This window comes from Branchiostoma floridae, chromosome 14 (assembly GCF_000003815.2).
Source record: "Branchiostoma floridae strain S238N-H82 chromosome 14, Bfl_VNyyK, whole genome shotgun sequence".
NCBI classification, from domain to species: domain Eukaryota; kingdom Metazoa; phylum Chordata; class Leptocardii; order Amphioxiformes; family Branchiostomatidae; genus Branchiostoma; species Branchiostoma floridae.
The window spans coordinates 13,997,433-14,014,115 of NC_049992.1; the positions used below are offsets into that span (position 1 = coordinate 13,997,433).

The window sequence follows — 16,683 nt, forward strand, 5'->3', positions numbered from 1 at the left end:
TCACCTGTTTTGTCTTTATTGCTTACTGTGAAGTTTCATCCATGTCGACTACGTTATACCAGCGTGTTTCTTTCCTTTCCAATCAGATACAGCAGCTTACTATGATGAACAGAGTCGTACATTTTTTTCACTATGGAATACTTCTAAGATATACTTTTTACAGTATGCCTACTTGTACTCGCGTCTAAAAACTTTTGATGGTAAATGCAAGTGACATGCATGAGCTCGACAGTTGTGCCCTAATCGTTATGCCTTTTGACAGAAGCCTATGTTTGTGGGATTTATCTAAATGTTTTGTGGTTCATATATTTCCAGGAGGGTAAAATATGAAACAAAATGAAATGCATAGAATGTACGAATCGATTTCACTATATTTCCGACAGATATAACAAAATGATACTAATATCATTAAAGGACGGTAGGACAAAGAAGTGAATTTAGCCAGATGTATATGATAAATTACTGATGTTAAGTTCTGCACCTTTGCCTTAAGTACTTTGGAACATTGGTTTTTGCTTCAAACTTCCTCATTGACAGTATAGACTCCTCACGACTTTCTATCATTAAAGCGATAGGTACAACAAAAATTGGTCATTGCATTGGGAATCTATTTATTCTTCTTTATTTATCTATCAAGGTTCTCCAATACATGCTTAGTCGTTTGCAGTCTGAGACAAGGTTCTTCACATCAGAAGTACCCACTTTCTTTATTTTGATCAGAATCATTTGATCACTACAGCAACACTGAATCCAACATGTGTGAGATTTGATTCAACAAGCAATACATCTTTTCAGCCGGCGATACGGTCTTGTGCCAAAATCTCAAGAGTCAACAGTTAATTCTGGTGACATCTGCGTACGGTAACCAAGTTTGATGAAAGTCCACAAATATCTACGCAAACAAAACGCCACGATTTTCGTCATCTGGGTATCGGTGATTAAACTGTTGGCATTTGACCAAACCTTCAGCTTAGAGAAAACAGGAAAGGATCATCTGGTTACTCAATAAGTACCACATCCTGGACAACTACAAGCAACAGTGATATGATGTTTATAAATGAGTTAGTCAAATCTCCAAGCAGACGTTTGGAAGGAATTGTAGCGTTTTGCTGTTGTTGAGGCGCCTCTTTCTGCGGATAGAATGGAATACATGTGTACAAAGATGTTACACACTTCCGTTCCAAAATGAGTAAGAATTACCTCTGGTCATCTGTAAGACTAGAATGTATAAAAAGAAACAAGAGAAGATACTGTCTAGTACTTCTTGATACGTTGATGAACGTTAAAATACCAAGGTACCCAATATTTAAAGACGCCAAATTCAATCTCAACAACTGGAATATTCGTATGTTGTCTATTTGTAGATATTTGATTATCTCTTAAGGTAGCTCTATGTTTGGTCTTCCTGCAGAAAAAACAAAACAAAAGCAAAACTAGACTTGTCTGGGAAACCTAAAGTACGATGTAACTTTCTTGTGTTTGTCTTTTTAGAACATAATGAAGAATTTGATAACTTTCTATTTTCCCGTCTTTCCTTACACAGGTGCGGACCGTCGGTGATTCCACTTATAATCTTTAACAGGTATGTAATTAATCGATAATGAATACAGATAGCAATAATACTATGTCTTGAGAGGGAAAATAAGCGTTGGTCACACGTAGATAGCTAACACACCACTTTTTGTTACTTAAGTTGTGTTGATACACGGCCTTGATGTCTTAGATTTATTTTCCTGTAGCAACAGTACTAGTGTCACGAAATAGACGGGGTATATTTCTTCAACGAAAAAAAGACGATAACGTTATAAAGTATAACGTTGATGTCTTGACTTATGTTGTGTCCTTTTCCTTATTTCAGTTAGTTTTCTTCTATTAATTTTCCCTTAATCGCCCTTGCAACAACGGAGAAGAGTCTGAGTATGTCTTTGCCCAAGTTCATCTTAACATGAGATTTTCTTAGTTGCTATCTGAAATATATCTATATATCAATCAATCGGTTCAACTGGCATGAAATATAGGTAAACAGAAATTTATTTTCACAATTTTTGAACCATAAAAACTTGGCTGATATTCAAAGACACTACGTTAAAACGTAGATGACAGTTTCCAGTTGTAATGGTAATGTAAATGGTAAATGTCTGCTTCAGGTGAAGGTTGGTTGAGACACGGTTACTGCAGGTGTTAATGTAGTTGACAGTGGACCACCGTCAATGCGCTCCTGGCGTCCGTAACACCCAGTGTTATCCTCTCTCTCACTTCAGACAGGCACGGCTGGGTGATCAGTGCTCCACTTTGCGCAGCTGTTCACCGATTGTCGGTCGTCAAGGACCCACAAACTTGGCGGGTAGAGTTGCAGGGAGAGAAGAAAGAGAGATAAACGGCGGTGTGTGGCGATCTGCGCGCCCGCTGCTAGCTCTTCTTACCGAGCCATCGGCAGGTGAGGCCGGGGTCGCGCGGGGGACACGTCCACAGGTAAAGCGTACCTGACAGCCGGGGTGATATATTACTGAGGGAATAAAACACCGAGTGGCCCATCACCCCGAGAATGTATAGAGAGAAGTTTACCCAACCCGGGGTTTCAATTCCCCTCCGACAATAGCGCGTCGCGGATAGATAGCAAAAACATGCCAGCTCGGACAAAACATCTCCGGGCCGACCGCCGACGGGTTGAACTTGGAGCTTCCGGCGGTCGGCGGCATGAGGGCCAAAAATGGCAGACCAGGCCATGAGAAAACATCCGCTATCCCATGACGCCACCCTTCAGATATGACAGAATGTACAAAACGACCCGTGGGAGAGAGGCGGGTCTCGTTTTTATGCCCTGACAGGGACTGTTATCTCAATCGCCGACATGTCTGTATTGTTTGGCCGGGCCTGTGTGTGGGGTGATCCGCTGGACTGCCTCTCCATAGACGGTTGCCTGGCAGCGAGACGAAGCCCGTTGACGGCTTCTTCACTAACCGCCATTGAAGAAGAAAAATAAAGCCATCGATCAGTCAGGCGAGTAGATCTAGATCCTGGAGCCATCGATTGCCCGGAACTCGCCAGGATCATCTCGGATGTCCGAGAGAAAAGGGTCAGAGTCCCGGTTGCGGGGTAGTGATAGTATGTGTGTCACCTGTGTTAAAGTTTGGGGCGCGACTCCCGTGTCACGTCCACGCCTCTGTGTCAACTCAGGTGTGCCCGTGATGCACGGCAGGATAACGGTACAACAGGGTAAAGTTCAACAAGGAACTAATCTACCACGCAGTTACTCACTCCGATAAGAACCGCCCCACACATCGCGACAAAAGGAAGGGGAACAAAAGTGTCTGCTTGGAATGATTAAGGAGCTTACATTGTGACAGTGATAAGATTGATCGATGATGAGATCATCTATATGTTCGTGACCTTTTTTTAAGGTGGGAGTGACGTTCTGACAAGCAGAGCACGCCGAGAAGTGCGCGTCTGTTTGTGTTCCTTATCACTGTTGACGTCCTCCCCACCCGGCAGACACGAATCCCACTTGACTGAGCCTGGTAATAAAGGCATCGCTATAATCTCGCGGTGTGTAAACATGACAAAGCGATAGATTACCCACATTGTCCGCCCGACGGGCTGGGTAAATTTTAACCCGGGCTGATTTAACCTGTCGCCTGCACTCTTCTGTACAGGTGACCAAGACAGTGACACGCACGGCTCCTCAAACACGACAACAATGGAGCCACGCAGGTGTCGCGCAAGGCCTGACAATCCCTCCTAAACGATCATTTACTTAGCAATGATCGAGGGGTTGGATTTTTTTGAACGACTGACAATGACCGAGAGCTTTTCATTTCTCCTCATGACAAATAGCCTTGCTGTAATGTAAAGTTTGCAGCTAGTACTGGTCCATTTATTCCGACGCTCTGTTGACAAATGACGTGGCTGACGGTAGGGACTTTGAGACAGTGGCGCCCGGTTAAAACTTGAGGCGGGGAATATTGTTAATGAAGGCACCCAAGTTTCGCCGCACTCTGGAATAGAAACCTTTTCAAATCCCTGGTGTCGGCGCACTGTCTGAAAAACGACCTCCTCGGCTCTGTTGGTCCCGACAAATCCTTCTCATTTGTAGATAACTAGCATAGATAAAGTAGAGAGCTCGCCCCGGCGGCCTCTCACACAAGAGAAAGCCACTGAAGCTCTCCCAGGACCATTGTCACGGGACTCCGTACCATCCCAGGTGGGCACTTCTAGAAGGAAAAGTTGTTAGGTGGTATTATTGGAGGAGGATTGAAGGTGTGCCTTCATTTCCTTCTTGGTGGCCCTGCGCGTGCACCTTGACCTTGTTTGCACCTGTTGACAAGGATGCCATGCATCACAGGTGGAAGAATTACCGCCCGCTCACACGATAAGACAAGGCGGCGGCACGGAGATGAAAGTGCGGGGCAGATAAGGGCGGCGCCTCGGCGACAGGATATGGGATGTACCGGTGAGAGGTTCACCTGCACCACCTGCCCGCTGAAGTAACCCCTGTCCCCTTCATCACAATTTACAGGGGGACTTGTTGACAGATACACCTGAATCAAGACATGCCGACGTACCGAGGGACGCTTCTATTTATTCTACACGCCCTGTAGGTCGCACATATCGTCTACACTGCGTTTCTTAAAGATAATAACTTCCAAACTCGCACCTAGAAGTCGTGACATACAGCCATAACTTCCAGCACGGTGATTTGATACACAGCGTATCCACCTTTCAAGTGTTTTACAGACGAATCCCTGCTGTCATTTCTAATCCTGCCGACCTTAATCCTCGTCTCAATCCCCTCCTTCCAATTGATCCCTGTTTTCTGAAAGGTGCTCGTTTTTTTTTTGTTCCGATTTTTGTTGTGTGTGTGTGTGTTTGTATGTATGTGCGTATGGTATGTGTGTGTATGTGTGTGTGTGTGTGTGTATGTGTCACAGAGACGAAAGGGGGGGGGTATGATTTTCCTATCAGCTCAGCTTATCAAGCAACCTTTGGATTCCAATCAGCCCGCGGCCCGGCGATGTTTGTGCGGATGGCAGACCCGGTCACTTTGATCTTCTTGCCGGGGTGGATCGGAACGCGCGCGCGGCAGCTCTACTCGCCAGACAATTAGCCCACGTGCCTGCAACCTCCGCCAGGAAATCCCGCTAAAAAAAGAAAAAGAAAAAAAAACTCACAGCCATGATATATATACACAACCATACACAAACTTCCAATCACACATGTAAAAGCCATTACTTTTATGACAAGGTCAGTGAGAGGGGCCTCGGCGTGCCTTTGATTGTTGACTTTTGTCCCTGAACTATGCGGAGATGACTCGACCATTCGTCACTGTCCGTCTCTCCCTAGATGTCCCGTGCAACCCGCCGAGATGAAAAAAATCTCACCGACACTTCAGGATAACCTGGATGTCTTCTCAATGCCTCGCACATGACTTAGTCCGCGGTGCCCATCGCGCTACATCCTGGGGAATCAAGATGGCTGCTTCTTGAATTGCAGATAGTCAAGAGGTCAACGAATGAGAGATCTAATTCACAGCATGCTTTACAGAGAAGATGTCACAGACACTAAACGAGAACACGAACACAAGACCCTTCTGGACCAAGGAGAACAGTTACTTTTTATTATGTGCGACTTACGTCTAAGTATCAAGACATCGTTTGCGCGAGATACAGTCGGCTAAAAGGTCAGCATATCAGTAACAAACAATCCAGACAGTGGATAATGAATCACGAACATGTCACCTGAGTTCTTAGACATCATGTTATTGAAAACAGCAGCCTTTATCTCTCTACTAATGGAGTCGACGGAAGAGAGGGTTTGGAGCTCAGCGCTCTCTCATAGTAATCTCTATGCACGATCCTTCTCGGACTTTCATCTAGTTTGAAGAATCCCTCAAAAACAAAGTGGGTGATCGCTTACATGTATCGGAAGACGTTCTTAGATGTAACATCTCTTTGTTTGTGGACTAATGGAGTGTTTTTCTTGGGGGAAAACCTGGCGGGACTGCAATCCCGGGAGGATCCGCGTGTCTCCTCGCGGCTTCTGCGGGATGAGTCGCGCTTGCTGTCCGCATCCTGTTTCGCATCATGCCCTGGGTAGTACAAAGTCGGCGTCCGGCAGGGGACGGGCTTGTCGGCTCGCTGAAACGCTTCACTTCAGCCTCAAGTTCAATGAGAACCACCTGGCGGAAGGCTGGACTCAGCTGGTCGCGGCCGGAGCGACGGGGTGGTGTGGTTCACCTTTCATCAGTTAGGGGTCGCACGGAGGAAGTGGCTTTAGATGGAGGGTTCAGCTGTCAGGTGCGGCCTTCCTGGCATCAAAAAGAGAGAATGGTATCAACTGTCAACAAGGGGGCCCATTATCAAACTTGACCTTCGTTTTCCCACTTAACAAGTATCATCGGGATCCATGCAAGGCTTTCCGAGTTATGCTGTTCACAGACACACAGACCAGACAAACAGACAGAGAGACACACACACAAATACAAACACCGAAAATACAAGCTTTTAGCTAAGGTAATTATGAATCTTACCGTGGCATAGATAGAATAGGATGAAACAGAAAATAAACAATCAGGTCGTCTCAGTGCACAGTGTCTATGCCTGATAAGCGCTTCATATTACTCCACATTTTTATCAACTTTGTCCAACTTCTGTTTCATGATTCTTTCATCCATTATCAAAGTCTATCCTAGCCCTTGATCGAAAAATATGTATCTAAGATATGAAGGTGGGCGTTAGGCCTGGCGCGTTGCTACAGAATTGGCCTTGACTAAAGCTTACCATGAGGACAAGGAGATCCGAATGGACATATTTGGGTGTTGAACTGGGTGTAGAAATCCCAAGACGGATTCGCAAGTGATCAGTTCTGTCTGGACCACACTGCCGGGCCTAATGACTCTAAATAGGTACGCGTTGTTGTGATGCCCACCCTAGTGCAGAAACTTAACTCTTAGGCACCACTTTTCTCTCCAAGGATAACTGCACATGAATTAAAAGAAGCCCGAAAAACACATTCTATATCCCTTCCTCCAGTGCAAAGAAACGACCCTTAAGAGAACACAGTAGCATGTCTTGAGGCTAGGAAGTCACCTAACCAATCTCTGAGGAAATGCGGAAAGCCTGTCTCTAGAGACGGATTCCAAGAAATCTGAAGGGGCGTACAGACGACAAGGTCAAGGGGAGGGAAACGGGAAGGAACAAGGATTTAGAAAGTCCGGCTTAACGAAATTGTACAGCAATTTCTCCGAATGCACCAGGTGTGATAGAGTGTAGTTTTCTGGGCGTGTGTGCCAATTTGTTAGGTTATACTTATAGGGAAAGAGCACTGCTGAGGCGTACCTGGCTTTGCTGATACCTTACCAATTTTGTCATGTCCTTTTCGTCAACTTAACGTTCAACTCCAAATCGCCGGACCTTCAAAGCGAGAGTGTTGATTGGCTGGCATCTTCGTCATGTCTTTTTTTCGTCAATGTTAAACTCCAAATCGCTGGACCTAGTACCTTCAAAGCGAGAGCGTTGATTGGTTGGCATCATGACTGAGTAACGCTTCAACCTTGTTTTAACCAACCCGGGGCAAGTTTGCAATCTGAAGCTACCTGTCACACCCGACCTCGCTCTCGGTGTCATCACATTAGCACGTGTGCTGCAGTACCGACCAGTCACGTTTCACTTCACACCGTCCTCCCGACTTGGTCCCGTGCCCACTCCGTGTGTTAGAACACGAAATGCTCCTGTTAGGAGGAACAAATTGGGAGAATTAGTCCCCTCGAGGCCTTATTACCAGCTCGGAGCAGTGAAACCGAATCCAATGTCCACGTCTCTAGGAGTTTTGCTGGGTCTGTTGAGATGAAATCTTACTGAAGGCGCGTCCAATGTGCTTCGGTTATCAGTTCTATTGGACGCTTCTGACACTGTCAGGCGCGCACAACCAGAAACCCTCCATTCCCTAATGTTGTTTCTAGGCTGAAACGGGCTAGCCTCCGTCGCAGACTTGCTTTTATTTTAGGGGTTTATTTTATTTTATTTCCCGAAGCTTATTTCCCGAAAGGGTTTATCTTATTTCCCGAAGCTATACATGTAGGTGTCATAATGTGTGTAATTATTATGATTTTTCAATAAAGCTTTAAAAAACGCTCCCTTTCCCGGCATAAGAGAACCTAGCCAACGTCGGAAATCGCGAACCAGCGCCCCCTCCCCCATAAAATAAGAGCTAGCCTCGCTCGAAGTCTGCGACGGAGGCTACTTCACTTGTGGGTTACATGGCGGTCATGAATGTCTTTCCCCTCGGCCTTGCCTGATGACATTCCGTTCCCAGGCGACTCATCTGTATCCACCTTGGTCACTGACACAGATGTAATGACAAACAAGAGTCAGTAAATAAAGACGTCGACAGTTGAGGCCATGGGAGAGTGGTAACGCCTGAACTTCTCGTGTCAGGGGCCGGATAGTCAGTCGCATCCTGAACCGCGCCACTGACGAGAAAGAAAAGGCGAAGTTCCTGTCACAAGAATAATCGTCTTTGTGGTTACCCCAAGGTTTTAGGTGCTGTCTCATCCATTCACATGTATACCGCTGTGCTATTGTTAGTTCATTCTTTCACGGCAATCTTTCGGATATACCCTGCTCCCATGTTTCTGGGAATGACGTCTTGCCATGAAGAAAGGAGATGACATAAGTGCCAATTTATGTCGGTAAGTACGTACGACAGAAAGTATGCGAGTGTGGAGGATGGTGCCAACATGTTTGATATGATATTCTCTTCTGTGCGTCATTGTTTTCGCTTATGTCATCTCACGTGCTCTGTGAGGATAATACCTAAACGTTAAGGAGGCAAAATAGTTTGTGAGAGAGGGGTTGGGAGGGAAGCAATATAGTCGCATAGTATAGCCTTCAAAGTAGTTTTTTTCATTTTATGGGCTTTCCAACTTTGAGAATCTAGATGGAAAGAATCTGAACTATGTAGAATGAGACCTGGTGCTAAATGGCTATAAATGTCTTGGGGAAAAACACGACTTTTTTTACACTGTAGGTACTTCCAAGTTGCACCAGAGGCGCCCAAGTTCCACGATACCACAGTTCAACATTGATTCTCTCCACCGTCGCGGCACTCGACGTTGTCAGTGGCGTCGTAGCGAAGGAGCGAAAATCGGCGAACAAAGCGCCCAGTCGCGCAGCTGCCGCGCACTGTCGTCCTTCCGGCGGAGCCGCCTCAGATGGATCGTTTGGAGCGGCGTGCCGACGTTCCCGCGCGTCCCATCTGGGCTTTCACGAGTAATTTTGGATTTGTTCTTGTCACTTCTCATTGCCTGCTTGATATAGAAGCGTGCCTACCCTACTGGGAGCGCGGCATGGGACAAGTAGAACATGTGTTGTGGGACGTAGACTTGAAGGTCTGCCACGGGTGTACTCTTACTCGTCTAATTTCGTTCTGGTTTTCAAGGACATTTCCAGCTTGGATCAGAGTAGAAGGCAACATAAAACTTTCTTCATCAAAGTCTTCACGCATGTTTTATTCATAACTTTCTTATGCGCCACATATGGGAAACATGACCGTCATGCACTAGTTACAATTGTGAGTAATAGAGACATTAATTAGAAATGATTTTATTTGTTAAGATGGCGCCTAACATCAATTTTGTATACGAACTCTTTAGTTTGTTGTGTTTTTCCGCATGTCCCACTGCATTGCCCTAATCTACAACATACCTACACCCATGTCGTCAAAAGGTCATTTTTATTGAGATGTAGAGTGTGTTTGAATGTTGTGTATCATACATTGAACAGCTTGAATAGTTTATTACATCAACCCATTGAATCATGGGGTATTCACTTTTGGTGTCCACAAGAAGTCCCATCATGCCTAGCGTGCTAACAGAGGGAGGGATACGTTTTAGCAAAAGTTGACGTGTGGTAACGAAAGAGTTCTTAAGCATGTGATGATACAAGAATAATTTAGAATCTCAGACCAAAGGGCACACAAGTTTGATAATTGCTATGACTATGATAAAAAATCTTTACCCTCATGCGGCCAACACTAGTTCCAAGGATGTAGTGTTTTATGTATAGCCTGGCCACCTAGATCATAACACTATGCTTGATGGGGTCAAAATTACGTCAATTCGTACAGGGAAATTGGAGCCAAATTTCTAACGAGGTGAGATAGATAAATTACTAACTGATAATACCTCAGGTAAAATTTAAAAATGTAATTTCTGGACGAAAAAAAGAAAGCAACGACTAAATCGCAGCATTGCGACTAAAATTGTCTCACAAAGCTTGCCGCGCCGGCAAATCAAATCAAATCAAGTTTTGTTTCCAATTTACAATCCTCCCAACGCTTTCTTTTCCAAGAGCGCATGCTGTACGTACGGTACCCTTATTACCAAGTTCTTGGATCAATTGGCGGTATCTGAAATAAAGACATGATTTCATTAGCGTCAGAAACAGGCCAACTGCGTCAAGGAGCCGTGTTCGGGGACGATATTTAACGGTGAACAGCTTGGCAGGACTAACAAATTGTCCGGAAATATGTTCTCTCCGCGACACACTCGGTCCGTTATGAGCCCGTGATTTGCTGACACATTCGGTCATAGCGTACATTACCGAGAGACTGTATTAAAAACTAGCAATCCTCAAGGACACCACGGTTATGAATTAAATCTCACGGACAGCTCCGCTTGTGAAATGTGTTGAGCTGATCGGAATGAAGCCCCGGCTTCCACTCTGGAATATCCTGTGAAAATAGATGTGTTTAATTCGCCGGGAAGGAAGATGAATCGGGTCTTTAGACTCCAACGATCGATGTGCGTTAGGCAATTTGATGCATGGCGAGCCGCTCTTTAGAATAATGACGCACTAAGCGTACACTAACATCCGCGGGCGCGTAAATTCTCGCCTTTTACTGCTGCTAGATGGTTTCAACAATAATAGACAAGCTATGGAGACAGAAAAGCAGAAAATTGCTATCACCGAAGTGTAAAGTTACATGTAGTATATGTTTCAGAGACCGTAGTCTGACAAGTAAGACCGAGCGTAGCCACATGGCGTCAAAACCTCTATCCTAGCTCATTCCGGCTGGATCCCTCGGCTACAGTGGTATTAAAAGCGATTCCAGGGAAATACAACTTCGCAAAGACTGTCAGAAAATCCTTTTAGTGCCCCTTTAACTTTAATATCCCCACGTTTCTATTGTCTTAAAAAATGTCTCTAAACAAGATACCCGGAAGACCCGGAAGGTTTAGTAATACGACGTAATAATGGAAAACCGTACGATGGAGTATAAAAGTTTTAGATGGTATCTACGGTTTCCAAAAGACGTATATGTCAGAACAGATTCTACGGAGTTCGCAGAGGTGTCAGTTAATGAGGCTCAAGAAATCCACCTGTTCTCCAGTCACCTTCTGATGACCCGGAAGTGACCCGAGGCCAAACGCCCCTTCACCGGACATGGGTCCTTGTGGTGAAAAGGGATATGGTTCGGGATGGAAGACTGCGTCAACAGAAACAAATCGTGGTCTTACGTCAACTATATCAAAAAGGACTTCAGTGAAGTTAGCACACAAAAAGCGAAATGGATGAGGAAAGGACAAATCTTTCCGAATATAGCAAATAAGGAAAAAATGCTGATTGCTTCGAGTTGGTTCAATAATCTTGCAGGTACAAGATTAATTTATTTTCATTTATTGGTTTGGCTGTTCAGTACACATAGTCAGGACTGCCCAACTACGTATATAGCCTGTGGCTATTTCAAAGGGCTATCCCTGCTGACAAAAACTTATAGACAATGCGAATGGAAGTTGACAAGGACGAGTCTTATATCTCGACTTCGTAAGGCCAACTCTAAAAGCAAAGGAACATGATGACCCCCCCCCCCCCTTTCTTAGGGCAAGTTGTAAAATTTCTAAGACGCTTCCGAAGTTCTTCGCTAATCGTTCAGAATCAACACATCCCCTCCCCATAATCTCGGCGCCTTAGTTTTCAACACTTTTTATCAGCTAATTTATAGTACATGTCTGTGGATTTTACAATCGGCAGCTGGTTAGGCGTTCTTCTTCTTAACTTATCATTTGGGATGTCATCGGCTTAGCAGGAAGAACAAAAATAATCATCTACAAGCTGACGTACTGCTTTGCGTTGGAGTGCATGCTCTTCTTTCAAAGTTCACCTAACTGCGTGCTACAATTGCAAGACGCAAAAGAAGCATACTCTCTCAATTGTGAAAAAAATACTTGGGATCGCGCAAAATTATTTTTTTGCAAAAAAATGTTTCAAAACTTTCCATCGGGATGGATGTGACAGCAAGCTAAGTTATGTATATCTATATATATAGCTTTTCTTAATCGCGTTAAGAATTCATTTCAACACATGCGTAACAATGCCCAAAACACACATATGTCATCTTTCCCAACTTTTCGAACTAATACTGAAACAACAATGTAAACCGAAACGTTATTCAAATACAATTCAATCTCTACAACTGGATAAAAAATGGATATTTACTTGCAGACCTTTCGAGTGACATCCATCACTCTTCTTCAAGTCCGTTTTTTTATACAGTTGTAGAGATTGAATTGTGTTTGAATATTGTTTACCTTACTTGGATATCTAAGCTTCATAAATGTGAACAGAAACATGTTTCAACATGTTTCATTCAAATGATTTTTTCCTAGTATCAAAATTTCCGACTATTCAAGAGTTTGAATTCATATATGATATTCTTGGGACGTTTTGAATGCATTTCGCCTGACAGATATCGAAAGAACACATCGTTATATCCTTGTACCGACGCGGGTATAATAAAGTGGTTTATTATTTGAGGGATTAGCTGCTGACGGGATGGTTATAAAGAAATATGAGGGAGTTTGTACACTTAATGTTGCGCCACCTGGCGGGATGAACGTGTGACTAATGGTTTATCTTTTGTTGATTAATGGTGATCAAAGAAATAGACGGAATTATTTCATGATATCGCAGTGATTTGTGCAGTGAATTTGTATCTTCTTATGCACATTTCGGGATCAATACACTGTGTAATACACCATAAATGAAGAAAAAGAAGAAGATATAGTTAAAATGACAATAACTAGAGGCTCAATGTTCAGTAGTCTATGTATTGGAGAGACAATAGGTTTGAGGCATGGCCAAATAAAGCGCAAGAAGGAGAAGACAAAAACCAGCTACAGCAACTACAGTACATGAAAGATTACTTTGTAAATTCACGGTGGCCCTAATCACTCATATCATATCTAGAATGTTGGGGGTAACGCTAGTCCCCAAGCAAACGTGTCAGCTGGATGACTCGAAAAAACGAGAGAAGAATTTGGCCAAATGGGGACAAATAAGTTGTCATTAGATTTTGGTCAGTCTTTTGCAGTCTATCGTGGGCCAGATCACTGTTAGGCCAATTAATTCCTACTAGGTTTTTATTTCCAACTTGGCCGAAGTCCACTATTACTTATTATTCGGCCAGGCGGGAGTCTGGTAGAGACTAGGGTAACGCTAGCTCACCTTTATCCGCGGGGTAACCTATATCTGTAGTATTCAAGCACATTTGTAGACATCAAGTTGACGAAAATGAACGGTTGTTTCAAGCTGAGATATTGTGAAAATATTACAATTTGAACCCGCCGGCCGTCGACTTGATATACACCTTGCGGATAAATGTAAACTAGCGCCTTGCTACGAATACCAACTTTCGACACTTTTTTTCAATAGGAAAATTTATATCTTGCCAGACTACTTACATACCAGTAATATATCTATATTTGTATCTATTATTGAGTAATCTTAGGTAAGTATACTTGTTTCCGAGCGTTTTGTGCTGTAATTTCTGTAGGTAAGATGACTCCAAGTCACCATCTATTTTAAATCACTAGCATCTTCACACTTTCTTGATTTCTCATGAAGACCCACGACGATGTTCTTTACACGACATTGCTACTGCTATCCTTAGGGACTGATCGTTAGTAAATTTAGATATACCGTTTAGGGGAGTTTGTCAACACCTGTTTCTTTTGCATGGTGCAGTTTTGTTTCTAATCGCTAGACGCCTCTTCCGATTAGCCTACATAAGGGGTGGGTACCGGTACAGAACATTCAGGTCCAGGTCCGGTTCAGGTCCAGAGGATCAGGTCCAGGTCCGGACCTGAACCTGGACCTGATGCAGTATGACTCATACCAATGGTCCATTTCACTACAAATAAATCTGTTTGGTGGAGTATTAGACTTACACTGGCGTTTTAAAATCATACAACGCTAACTGCACCTGTACGAACTTGGTAGAAATTCTGCTCTTTTTCACTCTTGTTATTTTCTTCCACCTGCAAGCGCCAAAACGTGTGAATGCCTGATAAAATAATCTGTTAATTTTCTAATCGGTCCAACATCCGGTTCACCTAATTTTTTCAGGTCCGGTTTTTCTGGACCGGTCCAATAAGAAAAAAACGGTTTTGTACCGGTACGCTGTACCGATATACCCAGCCCTACATACTCTCCAAGCAGAGGTTAGGCTCCGGCTGTTTTTTTTTAACGTTTTCTTAGTCGTTTTTATCGGGCTTCCTATTTTGTCATTTTTCTTGAAGTACGTTAGGTTTTGACACAGCAAGATATAAAAAAGAATAGAAAGCCCGATAAAAACGACTAAAAAAAAAACATTAAAAAACAACAACCGGAGCCTAACCTCTGCTTGGAGAGTAGCCCTACATGCATCCACTGGCAACACTTTTCAGCAAGCACAATGGAAACAACATCAACAAAAGTTGTCCCATCTTAATACACTGATTACTATGTTAGTTCATGGTACTCTCACCTCGCCGAAAGAGGCTCCTTACCAATCATTTAGCCACTCAATCATTAAAATAAGTCGGGGAAATCCACCAACCTAGAATTATTTTGTTAACTCAAAACCAAAAACTCTCGGCAAAAAAATGAGGAAAATAACTCTGCTTTTTTAATCTACTTCCACATTAACATGTAATTAAGGTCTTACTTAGATTTAAATCATTCAATGATTATTCCAACGTTAACTTGCCCGAATCTGTTCTCATATCGCACAGTCTACGTCACATGTCTACGCCTACCGTGTAAAACCTAAACTGCAGCCAGCATACTCTCAGTAAACATAGCACGTCATTCCGCAAAACCAGATTCTTCTAAACTTGTTGGTGCATTTACAACGTATATAAAGCTCAAATTCTGAGCAAACAACAAATTAAAAAAAAAATCAAACTAAATTTCATTTATATTCTTATTTATGTGGTAGAAACTGGCATAAAAAGCGAATAAAATCACCTAAGTCTAAAAATGTAGATATTTTAGTTTTTGGTAACAAATCATCTGCCTGTTATTACGTTGTGTAACTACAAGACAAGATGGCGGAAACCGGGAAGGTACTTTTTCGAGAGGCGTGGTTGCAAAACAACTTTCCGGACTCCATACGAACCGACGCTATCTCCGGGGTCTGGGACTTCTTAAATGCGGTAAAGACTAAGTACCATTTGTGTGTCTATCCTTATTATGAATCAGTAAACATATGATCATGCAGTAAACATATCTTCCATACGTATTTTCTGTGAAACATTCTTGATCATATCACCCATATGAATTTGCCCTTTGTCTGTCGTGCTATCTGCTTTGATCTATCGATCTTAGATATAACATTATATGTTCTACACAACTTCTTGATTAGAAAGTTTGGTGCGTGAATTATGTTACCCCGGAGTCGTATATCGATGTGGTGGGTGCAAGTTATAATGTGAGGGGGAGGGGGAGTTGATGAATCAAAGGAAAATCCAGAGGATTTTGTTTTGTTTTTGTTTACAAATAGCGGTGTAATCATACACATCTGTAGCCATTTCTTACTGAATTCTTAGGCTTTTTTCTTTGGCCTGAGTGAATCTTCTAGGAAAGTACAGAAGATTTTGTTCTGTTTAAGTTTAGAAATGGTGGTGTAATTTCATACAGGTGTAACCATTTCTTACTAATCTTAGGCTTTGTTATTTTGCCTGAGTGAATGTTCTATAACCAAGGAGGTTACAGTCTTGACTATAACCAGTCTCCTTGATGTGACGATCCCACCATGCAAAGTGTACAGAACCTAGATGCCAAATTCTGTACGAATGACTACAGCAGGGTTGCCAATGTCAAAAGAATGAAAATAGATATGCAGCAGGTGCCATTTGGAGACTTAAAAATGACTAATTAACTATTACTGGTGGATTTACTGCCTACTAATTGTCTTGTACTAGCTGAAAAGAAAAAGCCATGCCCTGAAGTACCAGGGTTATAGATGCAGCATTGAGATTTTAAAGATGTGTTTTTGCCTAGATTTATCATAGGTTAGAACCACAAAGTAGTGTAGGAGCATCCTCATTAGGTAGATTTAGATTTAGATAACTCTTAGAGCATGTACATGTGGCCGACATGCGCATAGTCTTTTTAGCGATTGCCCACAAACGCCCACTCTGGAGAAGTCCGCGCTGCATGAATCTCATTTTATTTTGCTTGGAATATGTCCACGTTGTGCTCCCATGCATTAATCCTGAGTTTCAAGTCAATCCATCGATCCTAAGTGACATAAATCAAAGTTGACGATTTTCGATGGTCTTTTTACACATCAATGGGACACCTTCTTGAACATGTTTGTGGTGGTAGGTGTAGGTGCTGTTGCGAGAAGGCTGACATTTTTGTA

The 16,683-nt window shown here is 43.1% G+C and overlaps 1 protein-coding gene across 1 annotated transcript in view; it reads left to right on the forward strand.

The window, feature by feature from the left end:
- Positions 1–15,322: 15,322 nt before the first annotated feature.
- The window catches only part of LOC118430570 (transmembrane protein 18-like), an 8,134-nt gene continuing 6,773 nt past the window's right edge, over positions 15,323–16,683 (forward strand). Inside the window, exon 1 of the mRNA XM_035841519.1 lies at positions 15,323–15,472. Within this exon, the coding sequence (XP_035697412.1) occupies positions 15,365–15,472 (108 nt within the window). The 5' untranslated portion in view covers positions 15,323–15,364. The remainder of the gene's footprint in view (positions 15,473–16,683) is intronic.